A 16,516-nucleotide genomic window follows, 5' to 3' on the forward strand; every position below is an offset into this window, starting at 1 on the left:
CATGACTAATCATGACCTGTTTAGTGATATTAATTTATATCTTATTTGTATTGTGTATCAGCATTGGTTTCAGCCATTGAAAATGTAACTAAACATCATGGAAGCATAAAATAATGATATAAATACACTACCAGTCAAAAGTTTTTGAACAGTAAAATTTTTAATGTTTTTAAAAAAGTCTCATCTGCTCACCAAACCTGCACTTATTTGTATATCCAAATATACAAAATATTTTTACTATTTAAAATAACTGTTTTCTATCTGAATATATTTTAAAATGTAATGTATTCCTGTGACCAAAGCTAAATTTTAAGCATCATTACTCCTTCAGAAATCATTCCAATATGATGATTTGTTGTTTAATATATATATTTTTAATATTATCAATATTTAAAACAGTCAAGCACATTTTTTTCAGAAATCTTTGATGAACTGAAGGATTCAAAGATCAGAAATTATCTGAAATAAAAAGCTTTTGTAACATTATACACTATACTGTTCAAAAGCTTGGAGTCAGTGTAATTTTTTTGGGGGGCGGATGGGAGAAATGATAGAAATGAATACTTTTATTTAGCAAGGATGGTTTAAACTGATCAAAAGTGATGATAAAGACATATAATGTTTCATAAGATTTTTATTTCAGATAAATGCTGTTCTTCTGAACTTTTCTATTCATTAAAGAAAGCTGAAAAATTCTACTCAGCTGTTTTGAACATAATAATAATAAATGTTTTTTAGCAAATCAGAATATTAGAATGATTTATGAAGGATCACGTAACTGGAGTAATGATGCTAAAAAATTTGATTTGAAATCACAGGAATAAATTACATTTTAAAATATATTCAAATAGAAAACAGTTATTTTAAATTGTAAAAATATTTCAAAATTGTACTGTTTTTGCTGTACTTTGGATCAAATAAATACAGTGGTGAGCAGAAGAGACTTCTTTAAAAAACATTAACTGTTCAAAAACGTTTGACCGGTAGTGTATACAAAATTAAAATAGTATAAATAAAAATAATGTTAATAAAAAGTAAAAATAATAATAAATAAATATAAATATAAAGTGAAACAGAGTACCAGAGTAATACAGTAGCTTCTGAAAATTCAGCTTTGCCATCACAGAAATAAATTACATTTTAAAATATACTAAAATACAAGAAATGTAATACTATTTCAAAATATTACAGTTTTTACATGTCTAAGAAAATCAATGCCATCATTTGGTAAACTAAAAGCCTGAAAAGTGCTTAACTACGGTTATATAATGTTTCACCGTAGAACTTAATCTATATCCAGGATGTATTCACATTTTATCACAGAAACCAGCAGAAGAAAAAAACGCTTGCTGCTGGATTTCCAGAGAGCGATGTGAGCACTCACAGTTCCATGAGCGATGGTAAGATAGCAGTTCTGCACGGTACATTTCCTCTTCTGCCACATCTTCCTTAACCTATCAGAGCAATGAGATTACAGCACAGCGTCCGCATCAAATTCTCTTCAGTCAACACAGAGCTCACATAGTGAATGCAAAGACCGATACATGTGTAACTCCCAGCACAGCGTGTCCTACAGCACATGAATCATTTGAAAGGAAGGGCTGCCAGAGCACTTTCAAAAGGATTTATCAGGGAAATCTTAATGAATGAGTGGATTATACGTCATGTTTGAAGAATGCAGGATCCGGGAGCAGAGCTTTGATAATATCGCAACCATTCGCTACAACATTAATTCATTTACCCATCACTCCTCTTGTAGAGGTAGCCTGATTTGTCTGTGCCGTATTGCTTGTTGCCTTGAAGCTGATGCATACTGTACACAGTCTGCCTGCTTAGAGAATCCTGCACAACAGAAGAAGAAATAGGAAAGTCATGGTTTGTTTATGTGTGGTGCCCAAAAAGCTTCTATTTATTTTTATAAAAACATTCCCACGGCTCTTTTTCATATCATGAATGTTGATTAAAACCAGAGGGTTTCAGATCTAAAATTAACAAAGAAGCAACATAAATGTACCATAAAATTAGTCCATATGACTAGGTCACAGTTCACTTTCATTCTACGGAAAAGAGCAGTGTGAACATTGTGTGGATAGTTCATTCAAAAATAAAAATTCTGTCATTAATTACTCACCCTCATGTCGTTCCAAACCTGTAAGACCTTCATTCATCACACAAATTAAGATGTTTTTGATGAAATCTGAGAGTTTTCTGACCCTGCATCTCATAGACTATTTTAACGATGTCTTTATTACCTTTCAAGGCCTTGAACGTGTCAGTTACGATGCTGTTCTCCGATTTCATCAAAAATACCTTATTTGTTTTATTTGTCTTCAGAAGATGAACGAAGGTCTTACAGCTTTGGAACGACATGAGGGTGCAGAATGACAGAATTTTAATTTTTGGGTGACCTATCCCTTTAAATGACAACTGAAGTTTCATTTTTGGCTAAACCTAAAAATAAAGTCTAAACTACTCAAGCTGAGAAGAAAGTCACACAAATTTTACATCGTTCATGCAGAGGAGTGCTAACACTAACAGGAAGTACCGACTCACACTTATGATGAAGTGTTAATACATAAAGGAAATGCACAACAGATGAATGTCACTCTTGCAATGAGTATAAATTAAATAAAAAAGGAATATTTCAGGTTAAATGTTATTAACAGGACATCATTTCAATCATACCTGAAATTGCTTAAAGAATAACGGACATCTACAGGACAAATGTGCAAAGATAGTAGTGTAACACAGGGTTCCCACTCTTTTTCGGTGATCATTTTCCAGGACTTTCCAGGACATTTTCAGGACATTTTTATTTTAATTAAAATAATAATTAGATTAAAATAAATCAAATCATTATTTATGCTAACAATAATATTAAAGAAAGATTTTTTAAAAAAATATTGGCATGTATCCTTCAAATGTTTTTAATTAAGTGTTTAAAAGGGTCAAATGAAAATGAGGGGATTTAGTGCTTTAAAAGGGTCAAATGAAAAATGAGGGGATTCTGACTAATAAAACACCTCTGGCCATTGCATATCACTGCTCATAGAAAGTGATATAAATATTCACGGAAATGTTTGTAAGCAGCCGCCTATCACCAAGTATGAATTGAGTCTGTACTTGGTACTACCGGTACTGCAGAAAGGCTGTTATTGTTACATTTTTTAAATTTCAATATTGATGTGGTACAGAAGTATAGCCTACTTTTGACAATAATCAAAATGATTAGTTAACAAGTTACTGAATTACTGAAATATTTCTCTGAAAGTTGAACATTAGACAGTTTTGGAAACACATCAATGTTCAAACTGTCAAAAGTCAGTAGTGATGCACCAATCTTGATTTTTCATGGCCGATTCTGATTTTTTACAAGCAAATTCCAATAAACAAGATGTTTTTGCTCTATTATAGGGCAAACGTTCGATAGCCATTTAAAATTAGAGCTAACCACTGCAATTTAATCATGATGTAATAGGGCTGGACAATGATTCAATATCAATATATTTCACAATATAATTTTTTTCAATAACAATGATATGATTTTTGATATTTCAATATACATTAGTGTTTCCCATACCATGATTGACTTCTTTGAATAAACATGAGCGCTGCACATTTCAAAATCAAAACGTGGCATGGGTGATACATTAATATTTAAATTAATGTATCTTTGAAGGGAAGCGACTGTCTCCAGAAAAGTTTCAATGGCATTTTCATTTTATCTGCGCTGCTTTGTGTACAGCTGTTACTGGGGAAACTGATGTTTCTGCCGCTCCAAAAGCACCTCTTACTGGCAGACAATGAATTTGTATTTGAAGGCTAAACACAAATAAAAGGTGAACATTCATTTATTTGTACCATTCTTTTTCTAAAATATTATATGGTTTTACAAGGAGGTTTCATAGACTTGGCAAATTCATTTTTCAGATGTTTGTATAGACATCTGTTAAAATGTTGTTCATATCGATATCGGAATTATATATCGAAATTAAGAAATATATTGTGATATAAAAATATATTGTGATATAAGTTTCTGATCTAATTTCAAAATCTGAAGCAAAAACAGAATGGTCTAACTTTATCTTCGTGAAATTATGCTGCATAAAAAATATCTGCAGGAAACAAAAACAGACTGAAAGCACAAATTCACTCTCTGACAGCAGGTGGTGCTAATGGAAGAACAGTGATACAGAATTTTCCTAGTTATCATAGTAAACAAAACAGCACCAGAACAGAGATCGGCCGAAATAAAACAAAAGAGCTGATTGCTAATCATGCATTTGGAGAAGAAACTGGCCAGTTACGATTTATGTCAGGTTGAACATTTTCTGCTACTAGCATTATTTGTTTTGGGCTTGTCTAAAGGAGAATACAATTCCTTTTTTTTTTTTTTTTAATAATAATTTCCCAGGACAACTACAAGATTTTGCAGGACACTTTCCATTTTCTGTCATTTTCCATGAGTTTTCCAGGACTGGAAAATTATTAACAATTTTCCAGGATGCGTGGGAACGCTGTAACAGTCGACAACATGCTGGTGACAGCTGTTTAACCTGAAATATTCCAAATATCAACAGCTTTCAGAAAAAAAAAAAAACATGATAAACGGAAATGAATTTTGCAGCACAGTCTGACAGCAAAAAGTACTGTACATTCATAGCGACAACGTGACACTTTATTGCACATGCAAATTTTGGGGAACATAAAGTTACAGTTCACATGCAAGTATTTATGGTTAATAACAGCACCTTCGATAACATCACATGCAATTTAAAAACATAAAAGTCTCGACTTACTCTCCTGGACTGCTATTTTGTCAGTAAAGCATTTAAAAAAACAATTATGTTAGATTGCGAAAGTTTGGAAGCCCCTTGCAGAATCTGTGAAAATGTGAATAATTTTAACAAAATAAGAGAGATCATACAAAATGCATGTTATTTTTTTTATTTAGTACTGTCCTAAGTAAGATATTTTGCATAAAAGATGTTTACATATAGTCCACAAGACAAAAAAAAAGGAAACACAATGCATTAAGAGCCAGGGGGTGAAAACTTTTGAACAGGATGAAGATGTCCAAATTTTTCTTTGTTGAAATATCATTTTTTTTCCATTTAGTACTGCCCTTCGGAAGCAACAGAAGATACTTGCATGTTTCCCGGAAGACAAATTAAGTACAATTTACCTTGATCTTTAAATTCAAAAGTTTTCACCCCCCGGCTCTTAATGCATTGTGGTTCCTTCTGGAGCATCAGTGAATGTTTGAACCTTTTTTAATAGTTGTGTTTGAGTCCCTCAATTGTCCTCAGTGAAAAGATGAATCTCAAAATCATACAGTCACTGCTGGAAAGGATTCAAATATGCAAAAGATGCTGGAAAACCAAAGAATCTGCAGGGACCTGGAGGATTTTTCTGAAGAACAGTGCTCAGTTTAACTGTTTAGAACAAACAAGGTACTCATGAACAGCCATCACAAAACAAACAAACAGTCGTAGATCATCCAGGTAACCACACACAGTATTAAGAACCAAAGGTTCCCAAACTTTTGAAGGGTTTTTCAGCTATTTTTTGTCTTTTGAACTACAAATAAACATCTTTTATGTAAAATATCTTACTCCAGACAGTACTAAATAAAAAATAACATGCATTTTGTATGATCTCTCTTAATTTGTTAAAATTATTCACATTGTCACAGATTCTGAAAGGGGTTCCTAAACTTTCACATGCCACTGTACCTCCTCTTCACAGTCATTCCAGGCAATTATTTATGTTAATTATTGTAGAAGACGATTGACAGTAACAAATATATATTGATCCCCCTCCACCATAAATTATTTGAATAGGACTAACAAATTACTCCATAAGACCGTATCTATTTATTACTCTGACAAATAATATATACCGCCATGCACTGCAACATAAAATGTTATTGATTTTCCTGGAGCGAATCAATAGTGGTGGGTGAACTCTGAGAAAGGAAAAACATAGACCATAGTGGTGGGTTATACCACATACCGTAGTCTTACACTATATATATAGCAACACAAAAAGGATCAAAATTAAAATCAAATTGACTGTGTTTCTGGGAAATAGCCCTTGTGACAACTTCCCCCAGTCTCTACTACACATATAGGCTAAGTACAGCCTTCAGTTAAACTAAACCATAGAATGCAAGATCATATACAAAGAAAGTGTTAGAAAAGCCTGTTTAGAATTTGTAAATTGAACAGCTGGGAGTGTGAAAGCAGGCATGAGAAATTTGTCTGAATTCCAAAGTAGGAAAAATGTGTGTGCCAACCGAGTGGGAATGAGGTGCAAATAGAGTGTCATTCTTTACCTCTTTGAATTCGGGCTGCAGAGCAGGTCTGAGCTGATCTCTGAGAGAACAGAGCTGTCTCTTCTCATCATCCTGCTTATGTTTGATCTATACAAGCACACACACATACACACACAGACTTAAATTCCTCCAAACACATCCTACATGTCCTCTCCTCCTTGTACATTCCTCCAGCCGTGTTTTTCCAAGCGTAATTACTTAGGCTTTGGGTAAGACAATGGCCCTTTCATTAAGTTGTCTGTCACTCACAGCATCACTGCTGCTGAAAGAAACCGTCTGCTTTATCAGCCATAACTTTAATGTTACCAACTGCTTACAGCGGTGATTTTTCTCTGATTCTGTCAGTGTGAGGTAGAGCGGCGGAGGCTGGTAACCTTGATGCGCCGTGATCAAAGCAAACAAAAGAAGCTCTGTTGTGGCTCTCCGTGGTCTAGGGTGAAAATTGGGGGTATTATCTAAAAGAATCTAGATTTTTAGCACCAAGAATGTTGGTAGTTATAGAAGCCAGTTTCTGCCACTGAATAATAAAAAAAAATGTGACTTTTTATCTCGCACATCTGATGTTTTTTTTAGAAATGCGTGATACAAACTCACAATTTGAGAAAAAAAAAGAATTTTTCTCAGAATTCTAAAATATAAACTTTTAAACAATTACAAGTTATAAAGTCAGAACTGCAAAATATTCTTGCAATTCTGAGAAATAAAGTCAGAATTGAAAGATACAAACTCACAATTGCTTATTTATTCTGAGGGGGGAAAAGACTGATATGTTCTCAGAACTGTGAGTTTATATCTCACAATTCTGACTTAATAACTCGCAATTGTATGTTATAAAGTCAGAATCGGGAGATATAAACTCACAATTCCGAGAACAAAGTTACAATTGTCAGTTTATATCTTGAAATTCTGACTTTACTTCTTAGAACTGTGAATTTATTTCTCAGAATTGTGTTTAAATCATGCAATTCTGAGAAAAAAAGTCAGAATTGTGAGTTTATATCTCCTAGTTCTGACTTATAACTTCAGCTGCCAGTTTATATCTCACAATTCTAAGAAAAAAAGTCAGAATTGCGAAATATAAACTTCCAAGTTGCGAGTTTATATCATGCAGTTCTGAGGAAAAACAGTCAGAATTGCAAGTTTTTTATACTTCCTAGTTCTGAATTTATAACTCACAATTGTGAGGTTATATCATGCAATTCTGACTTAATTTCTCACAATTGCACGTTTATATCTCACAATTCTTACTTTATAACTTGCGATTGTGAGTTTATATCACGCAATTATGACGTAATTTCTCACAATTGCACGTTTATATCTCACAACTTTAAGAAAAAAAGTCTGAATTGCAAGATAAACCGCAATTCTGAGAAAAAAATTAACAACTGTCAGTTTATATCTTGCAATTCTGACTTTATGTCTTAGAATTGTGAGTTTATTTCTCAGAATTGTGAGTTTATATCACATAATTCTGAGGGGAAAAAAGTCATAATTGTGAGTTTACATTATGTCTTCCAGTTCTGACTTTATAACTCACAATTGTGAGTTTATATCACGCAATTCTGACTTAATTTCTCAGAATTGCAAGTTTTTATCTCACAATTGTGACTTTATAACTCGCAATTGTAAGTTTATATCTCACAATTCTAAGAAAAAAAGAATTGTGAGATATAAACTCATAATTCTGCAAAGAAAAAGTTCCAATTGTCAGTTTGTATCTTGAAATTCGGAGTTCATTTTTCAGAATTGTGAGTTTATATCACACAATTCTGAGAAAAAAGTCAGAATCGTGAGTTTATGTCTCCTAGTTCTGACTTTATAACTCACAACTGCAAGTTTATACCTCAGCTTGTAATGCAATTCTAATGTAAACTCACAATTGCAGGAAAAAAGTCAGAATTATCACGAGACAAAAATTTGCAATTACCTTTTTTATTCAGTGGAGGAAACAGGCTTCCACAGGTAGTGCTTCACAGTTCTGAACAGGTTGCTATGCAGTTGGTTCCAGTTAATTTCTAGCAGTGTTAATTTAGTATTATTTATATATTATTATAGTATTTTAATTAGCTTTTATTTTTATATTTCCAATTATCACTGTATTTTAGTTTTTTTAGTTATTTGATGTGCTTATTTAATTTATTTATTTATTTTTAGGTTTAATTTCGTATTTCAGTTTTAGTTCAAATTTGTTTAATCTAATATTTATTTTTTAATGCATCTTCATTTCAAATAACCAAAATGTTTAATAGTTTTAGTTAACGAAAATAATCCTGGTTGCAAGATACTTTAAGAGGAATTTTGGATGCTTGTCTGCTAGTCAAGCTAAAAAATCCCTAGGTTAACCAGCTAAACCAGACCAAGAGTCCAACTAGGAAGTTTAAAGAATGGTTTTCAATTAAATATCTAAGATTTTGGGTTCGCGTAAGTAAAAACCACTAATACCGCAATGTGAGTCACTTGTCCACCTCTGTTACATCAGTGTGGGTGTACACGTATTGAGATTATCGACTTATCTATTTTTAGCCTACAAACTATTGATCTGAGCTGACTATACAAAGCAAGCCGAGATGAAGGAACATTGCGAATGCATTGTGTTAGCTTGTGGGATGATGGGATGCCATAAAGACGCAGAACAATTGCCCAAAAGTCATTCGCTGCTCAGCATGAGCAATCTGCTCACTGAGATTGAGATATATTTGGCTGGGAATGAACAAAGGATGCGAAGGATCCTCAGTACTTTTCAATTTAAAACTAAAGACCTAGCTTATGAGATGGTATATGAAGAAATATTAATACACCGGGGATCTATATGACAAAATGGACTGAGTGATAGGGGCCAATGTCATGCTCATCCTGAGCTTCACTGCTGCAAACTGAGATGTGCTCTGAATACCGATTTGCCGCTCCACCACATGACCATGCCTCTCATAAACTCACACACACAGGGCTGATTCTGTTTGTCTGAATGGATTTAGAGTATACAGCGTCTAATCTATCAAATCGCTTGACAGATGATGTACCGGTTATCTGTCTGGCTTATTTCAAGCCAGTTTGGATTTCAACACCTTTTTATGCATTCTGACCTTTCCTTGAGTAAGCCATTACTCCCTAAATGGTAAACATGCTGAATTTATAATTGAAATGTCAGTTTGGTATAATTATGCTAAATTTAAAAGCTAAAGAGCTGTCAAGTGAAAAAAATAATTGGACAGTTCTTCACTATTTCAAACTAGAGTCTTAATCACATCGTACTCTACGATATTAGCTAAAGGGATGGAATGGCGTGGGTAATAATAATAACAATATAATAATTCATCATTAAATTATTATTATTATTATCGGGATTAGTAATAGTATTAGCAGTACAATAATAATAATAAGCAGAAGAACAAAAAAGAACAATAACATACTTTCATATTTTCATAAATATTGTTAATTTTATATTAAATTGTATTAAATTTATATCAAAAGTCTTAATGTTTTATATTACGATTTTTATATATTTTCTACATTAGAATATTAGAATTAGAATAATAATAATATATTATTTAAATAACAAGAAGAACAACAACACAGTAATTATTTATATGCTTATATATTCATTGTTATCATTAATACAATTATTATTATTGTTCATATTATGATTAATAGTATTAATATTTTCTTTTTTCGTTTCATGGAGCATTAAAATGCAGTTTGGTTTAACCTGTCACTGTCTATTTGCAGTTTGGTATTTTGTGTATGAAACCTTTGGCAGCACAAAAGCATGTACGACACCTCAAAAGGCTGTTCACCCTTATTTATTCCACTTTCATAAGTGTGTTTGTAGCTGATTATGATTGTAAAGTTGGATTTGTGCCCCATATATTAAAGGAGAAGTTCACTTTCAGAACAAAAATGTACAGATAATTTACTCACCCCTTTGTCATCCAAGATGTTTGTGTCTTTCTTTCTTCAATCATAAAAGAAATTATGTTTCTTGAGGAAAACCTTTTAGGTGGATGGATTATCTCGGCAAAGGAGATGTGCTCACTAACACAGATTTAGACAGATTTGTGAACAATATGTCAGAGAAATAGGCCTTTTTTTTGTACATAGAAAAAAGTCTTAGATCTTTGAGTTTAGCTCATGAAAAATGGGGGCAAAAACAAAAGCGTTTTTTTTTTTAATTTTTGTATAACTCACAATTGGAAGATTATATCACGCAATTCTGACTACATTTCTCACAATTGCACGTTTATATCTCACAATTCTTACTTTATAACTTGCGATTGTGGGTTTATATCATGCAGTTCTGACTTAATTTCTCACAATTTTAAGAAAAAAAGTCAGAATTGCAAAATAAACCCGCAATTCTGAAAAAAAAGCTAACAATTTTCAGTTTATATCCTGCAATTCAGACTTTATTTCTTAGAATTGTGACTTAATTTTTCGGAATTGCAAATTTCTATCTCACAATTCTGACTTTATAACTCGCAATTGCAAGTTTATATCTTACAATTCTAAGAAAAAAGAATTGCGAGATATAAACTCATTCTGCGAAAAAAAAATACAATTGTCAGTTTATATCACGCAATTCTGAGAAAAAAGTTGTGAGTTTATGTCTCCTAGTTCTGACTTTATAACTCACAACTGCAAGTTGGTTCCATGCAGTTGGTTCCAGTTAATTTCTAGCAGTGTTAATTTAGTATTATTTATATACTATTATAGTATCTTAATTAGCTTTTATTTTTTAACATAATAAAGAAATTATGTTTCTTGAGGAAAACCTTTTAGGAATGTTCTTCATATAGTGGACTTTAATGGTGCCTACGAGTTTGAACTTCTAAAATACAGTTTAAATGCGGCTCTAAATTATCCCAGACGAGGAAGAAGGGTCTTATCTAGCGAAATGAACGGTAATTTTTTTAAAAAAATGTACAGTTGATATACTTTTTAACCTCAAATTATCGACTTGTCTAGCTCTGCAATGCACATGCAAACTCTGTGTAATCCAGGTCAATATAGTTAGGGTACGTCGAAAAACTCCCATCTCATTTTCTCCTCCAAACTTCAAAATCGTTCTGCATCGCTGCAGAAGTACTGACCCAGTGTTTACAAATCAAAAATGCAAGGAGGGTCAAACAACCTTTACAAAAAAAGGTAAAACAGTGATGTAGGATGATTTTGAAGTGACAGAAGAAAATGAGATGGGAGTTTTTCGACATACCCTAACTGTACTGACCCGGATTACACAGAGTTCGCATGCGCATCGCAGAGCTAGACAAGACAAGCATTTAAGCTTAAAAAGTATATACGTTGTAATTATTTTAGAAAGCAACCAATCGTTTGGCTAGACTAGACCGTTTTTCCTAGGCTAGGATCGTTTTAAGATCTTTGAAGCTGCATTTAAACTGTATTTTGCAAGTTTAAACTCACGGGCACCATAGAAGTCCACTATATGGAGAACATTCCTGAATTGTTTTCCTCAAGAAACATAATTTCTTTGCGACTAAAGAAAGACATGAACATCTTGGATGACAAGGGGGTGAGTAAATAATCTGTAAATTTTTGTTCTGGAAGTGAACTTCTCTTTTAAGAACATATCTGTGCAAGCGGCAAACATGTCCAGGATCACTCACAGCACTCAGCTGTCCCATAAGGGCATCGATGTACTGCTTGAGTTTTTCCGTTGCAACCAGACACTCCTGAAAAAAACTGACAGGAGAAAGCTATTTTAATTACAAATCCTGTAACAAAACGGCATCATTTGTCAAGGCAGAATCTCTATCTCTTGGGCTTCTTTCAATGTTTTCACACCCTCTCAAATTCCAGTCACACTCAAAACAGCGTGACAGACTCGAGCGTGCAGGCAAGCGACTATAAAGCAAGGCAATCAGTCACACCACACACGCATTTAACACTGATGGTGATGGTGCCAAGTAGGCACAGGTGTGCTGTCCAGCCCACAGATTTCCTCTCACACGGATGACTTTGTTCATTTTGCTATGGTATGGTTCATGTCATTGGACAGATCTGTTGTTGGGGACTGATTAACTTGCTTTACAGGGACTTTTCGTCCGAAAGATTGCTGTATATCCATAGACATGCGCAATAAATCACTGTTTTATCACAGACTTACTTGCATTGAGAGTGATAGTGTTTGATGAGGTTCTGTAGCAGGTCTACTCCTTTCTTGGTCTTAATTTCATTTACTTTGATGAGGTACTGTTTGTGAGGAAAACAAGCGGAATTAATTAAACTATTACTTCAAGGACACATTTAACTGATAAAGGCTTTTACATTGTTATGGAAAATTCTCAAATAAATGCTTTTTAACTTTCTATTCATCAAAGAATCCAGAAAAAACAGCTTGGTTTTCACAAAAATATTGAAAAATAATGATAATAAGAAATGTTTTTGAGCAACAAATTAGCATATTAGAATGATGTCTGAAGAATCATGTGCCACTGAAGACTTGAATAATGGCTGCTGAAAATTCAGCTTTAAATCACGGGAATAAGTTAAATTTTAACATATAATAAAATAGAGAAGAGCTATTTTAAATTGTAATAATATTTTACAATATATTTTGATCAAATAAAAGCAGACTTGGGGACCATAAGAGACTTCTTTCATAAACATTTAAAAATATTATCGATCCTAAACTTTTAGTAGTGTAGTGTCAGGTACTGTACATACAGTCAGTGACTGTTTAAAGTCTTTTATACTTAAACTACGGTTAAAAACATTATTATAAAGGACAATTTTATAACTCAGAAATGTTATTCATAATGTAGCATTTAGTGTTTAATTTTTATTATTTAATTCTGAAAGCAACAATGTCTTTATAATATCACAAACCTTTTTTACACACTGTATACAGGATCATCATATTAACATTAACTTTTATTGTGGCTGTAGTATTGTTGCAGCCGCCGACATGTTGTGGAGACGCTGTGTGTTTCATTGCAAAAGTGAAAGTACTTTGTTTGGCCTTCCAAATGAGGACACAACTAGAAATCAGTGGTTAAGTTATATTTACAACACTGTTCCAGAACAGTACAACGCAAATATTCGAGAGGGTGCAGCGCATTTTATGGAGGACTGTTTCCTGAACCTGGGAGACTAGCCTACAATGCTGGCTGTGCACACTATAAAGTGGGGAAATTCCAATGTTGCAAGGACAGTCTGGCACTTCTGACTCACAGCCTGTAAGTACATTTTCATATTTAAAGAATTTGCTACTGACTATTCAAGTGCAAATTTTAAGCAGTGTAGAGCAGTGCTTGTTGTTTGTCGTTTCTACGATCACAAATGCAGACATGGTGTTACGTTTACGCGTAAAAAGACAGTATGAGTCATTATAATCAGTAGTTATGTCCTCAATGGATGCAGCAAATGCCTCATTTATAATGGGTTTTACTTTTTTTGTCTCGTCGCGCCAAGACACGGCATCGCAACATGGTAAGGGGCATAACATTTCCATCACACACTTGAGGTATTCAGTCAATCCCAACGCACTGGATAGCTAGGTTTATGTTTTTTAAAGAAGCCCCTTCTGCTCACCAAGCCTGCATTTATTTGATCCAAAGTACAGCAAAAACTGTGAAATTTTGAAATATTTTTACTATTTAAAATAACTAAAATAACTAAAATAATCCTATTAGTATATATTTTAAAATTTAATTTATTCCTGTGATCAAAGCTACATTTTTAGCATCATTACTCCAGCCTTCAGAAATCATTTTAATATGCTGATTTGCTGTTCAAGAAACATTTTATTATTATTATTATTATTATCAATATTTAAAACAGCTGAGTATTTTTTTTCTGCATTCTTTGGTGAATATAAAGATCCAAAGATCAGCATTTATCTGAAATAAAAAGGTTTTGTAACATTATACACTATGCCATTCAAAAACTTGGAGTCTAATTTTTTTGTTGGTGGTCGTGTTTTTTTTTGTTTTTTTTTTTGCAAAGAAGCTTAAAATTTATCAAAATAGACGATAAAAACATCTTTAATGTTAGAAAAGTTTTCTATTTCAGAAAATTGTTGTTCTTTCTATTCATCACAGAAACCTGAAAAAATTCTTTTCAACATAATAATAAACGATTTTGAGCAACAAATCAGAATATTAGAATAATTTCTGAAGGATCATGTGACTGAAGCAATGATGCTAAAAATTCTGCTTCAAATTAAACAGGAATAAATTTCACTTTAAAATATATTCAAAACAGTCGTTTTAAATAGTAAAAATATTTCAAAATGTTACTGCTTTTGCTGTACTTTGCATCAAATGAATACAGGCTTGGTGAGCAGAAGAGACTTCTTTAAAAAACATTAAAAATCTTGCTGTCCAAAAACTTTTGACTGGCAGTGTACGCAGATGATATTAGAGATGAGATGATCACAGTGTTAATCTAACAATATCTGTCATGTTCCTCTACAGCATCTTACACAAACATGAGCGGATCTTACTTCACACATCTGTAGCTGGAACATCCTCCGCTCTTTCTCCATCTCTTCTGCAATCTCCCCTCCGCTCACCTCTGTGCGCACCATACCATACTGCTTCGCCAGTTCCCTCTTCTCTTTCTCGATTTTAGTGCTGAAGGGGCCAGAAATCATATGACAGTGTGGTCAGGCTATTGTATAGTGTAACACTGCAGAATACACAAACAGATGCTACTCATTTGATTTGTGGAAACACAATACAAAAGTATTGTAAGAGAAGTGAAGCGAGACACTTATGAGAAATACAATTAAATGAAGAACAGAAATTAGAAGGAGCAGAATAACGATACAGGAAGTGCTGAAACGATTTCTGTTAAGAATCAAGGTTCTGTAAGTTAGAAGGTTGTGGACTTTCAACTTTTAAAGTTAAATCTATAAAATATTACGGCTGTCAAAAAAATAGATTAAAATGATAAATCTCATTGTTTTTATATATATTTCTGTGGGTGAAACACGCATGAGAACTACAGTTTTTGTTTTTTAAAAAAGTAAATTTCCTAATATTAATGACATTTGCACATGATATTCATAATTGATTATGATTTAGTGTTTAAAAAGGAGCACTTGAGTTCTACTGACACGTACAAAGGCTAAAACTACACTAAACAACCCAAACAGCTTGTAAAAAATGTGTGAATAAATATGAGAAAATAAGAACAAGTGAGAATAATGGTGCTGCTACAGAGAATATGTAACATATGAGGTAGAGAATGTAAATCCTACACAGTTTCTAAAATTGGTTGTTGTTTGACACAGACAGACTGTCGTGACAGAGACCAGTGATAAAATGTTCTTGTTCTCTTGCTTATTTCGAAGCTTTTGCAATATCTCCTGTCTAATGAATCAAAATAAACCTCCGCTCAGTGGGTGCCAAATACGACAACACAGCCTAGTTTAAAGCCTAGTTTAAAAACAGTGTTATAAAAAGTACTCACAATTTATTCTCATAATCTCTCCACGCCTTGTCAAAAGGCTTTTTCAGGTCCTGACAAGATGAAAGCAAGGAGTTAGACTTCTTACATCATTTTACAGAGCATCAAGACAGATAGAGAAGAATTAAAAGAAGTCTGTCTTATCATCTGTCACATTACCATCTGCTTACATTAAACACTGTGCGTAAGGTAATGATCTATGTAATAGATTTCTACTTGCACAAGCAGACAATATCCCTCATTGCCTTCTGGGAAAACATTCTGCACACTTCATTTGTATTTGCAACATATAAACATTTTAGATTACTCATTAAAAACTCCCACAGATCATCTTCTCATGTCTTAATTTGACGTAACAAAGTGGTTATATTTAGGTGTGCCAGTTGTTTACTTACTTTTTAAAATTAGTCTTTCTATTAAGGGCATTATATTGTTCATTCAAACTGATCCGCGAACATGGACCGTACACAAGAGGCGGGATTTATTGCATGAACCAATCACAGCCAATCATAACTGGTCACATTGAAGCTATAAAAAATACACTTACATACACTTGATTCTTAATACTGTGTTGTTACCTGAATGATCTACAGCTGTGTTTTTTTTAGTTGATAGTTGTTTATGAGTCCCTTGTTTGTCCTGAACAGTAAAACGGCCTGTTGTTCTTCAGAAAAATACGTCAGGTCCCAAAATTTCTTTGGTTTTTAAGCATTTTTGTGTATTTTAACCCTTTAAAGCAATGACTGCATG

General features: G+C 33.1%; 1 protein-coding gene across 5 annotated transcripts in view; it reads right to left on the bottom strand.

The window, feature by feature from the left end:
• Window positions 1-16,516, bottom strand: part of unm_sa1614 (un-named sa1614) — a 61,893-nt gene that overhangs the window by 26,738 nt on the left and 18,639 nt on the right. For 3 of the 5 annotated variants that reach the window (XM_051122010.1, XM_051122009.1, XM_051122008.1), the window contains exons 5-12: window positions 15,770-15,819; window positions 14,799-14,928; window positions 12,459-12,544; window positions 11,959-12,034; window positions 6,338-6,424; window positions 4,800-4,811; window positions 1,742-1,842; window positions 1,385-1,454 (exon numbers count right to left, since the gene is read on the bottom strand). In XM_051122010.1, the coding sequence (XP_050977967.1) occupies window positions 1,385-1,454; window positions 1,742-1,842; window positions 4,800-4,811; window positions 6,338-6,424; window positions 11,959-12,034; window positions 12,459-12,544; window positions 14,799-14,928; window positions 15,770-15,819 (612 nt within the window). The remainder of the gene's footprint in view (window positions 1-1,384; window positions 1,455-1,741; window positions 1,843-4,799; window positions 4,812-6,337; window positions 6,425-11,958; window positions 12,035-12,458; window positions 12,545-14,798; window positions 14,929-15,769; window positions 15,820-16,516) is intronic. The other 2 variants (XM_051122012.1, XM_051122011.1) reach the window with 1 other exon arrangement.

The sequence above is a fragment of the Labeo rohita genome, chromosome 11 (assembly GCF_022985175.1).
Source record: "Labeo rohita strain BAU-BD-2019 chromosome 11, IGBB_LRoh.1.0, whole genome shotgun sequence".
Taxonomy (NCBI): domain Eukaryota; kingdom Metazoa; phylum Chordata; class Actinopteri; order Cypriniformes; family Cyprinidae; genus Labeo; species Labeo rohita.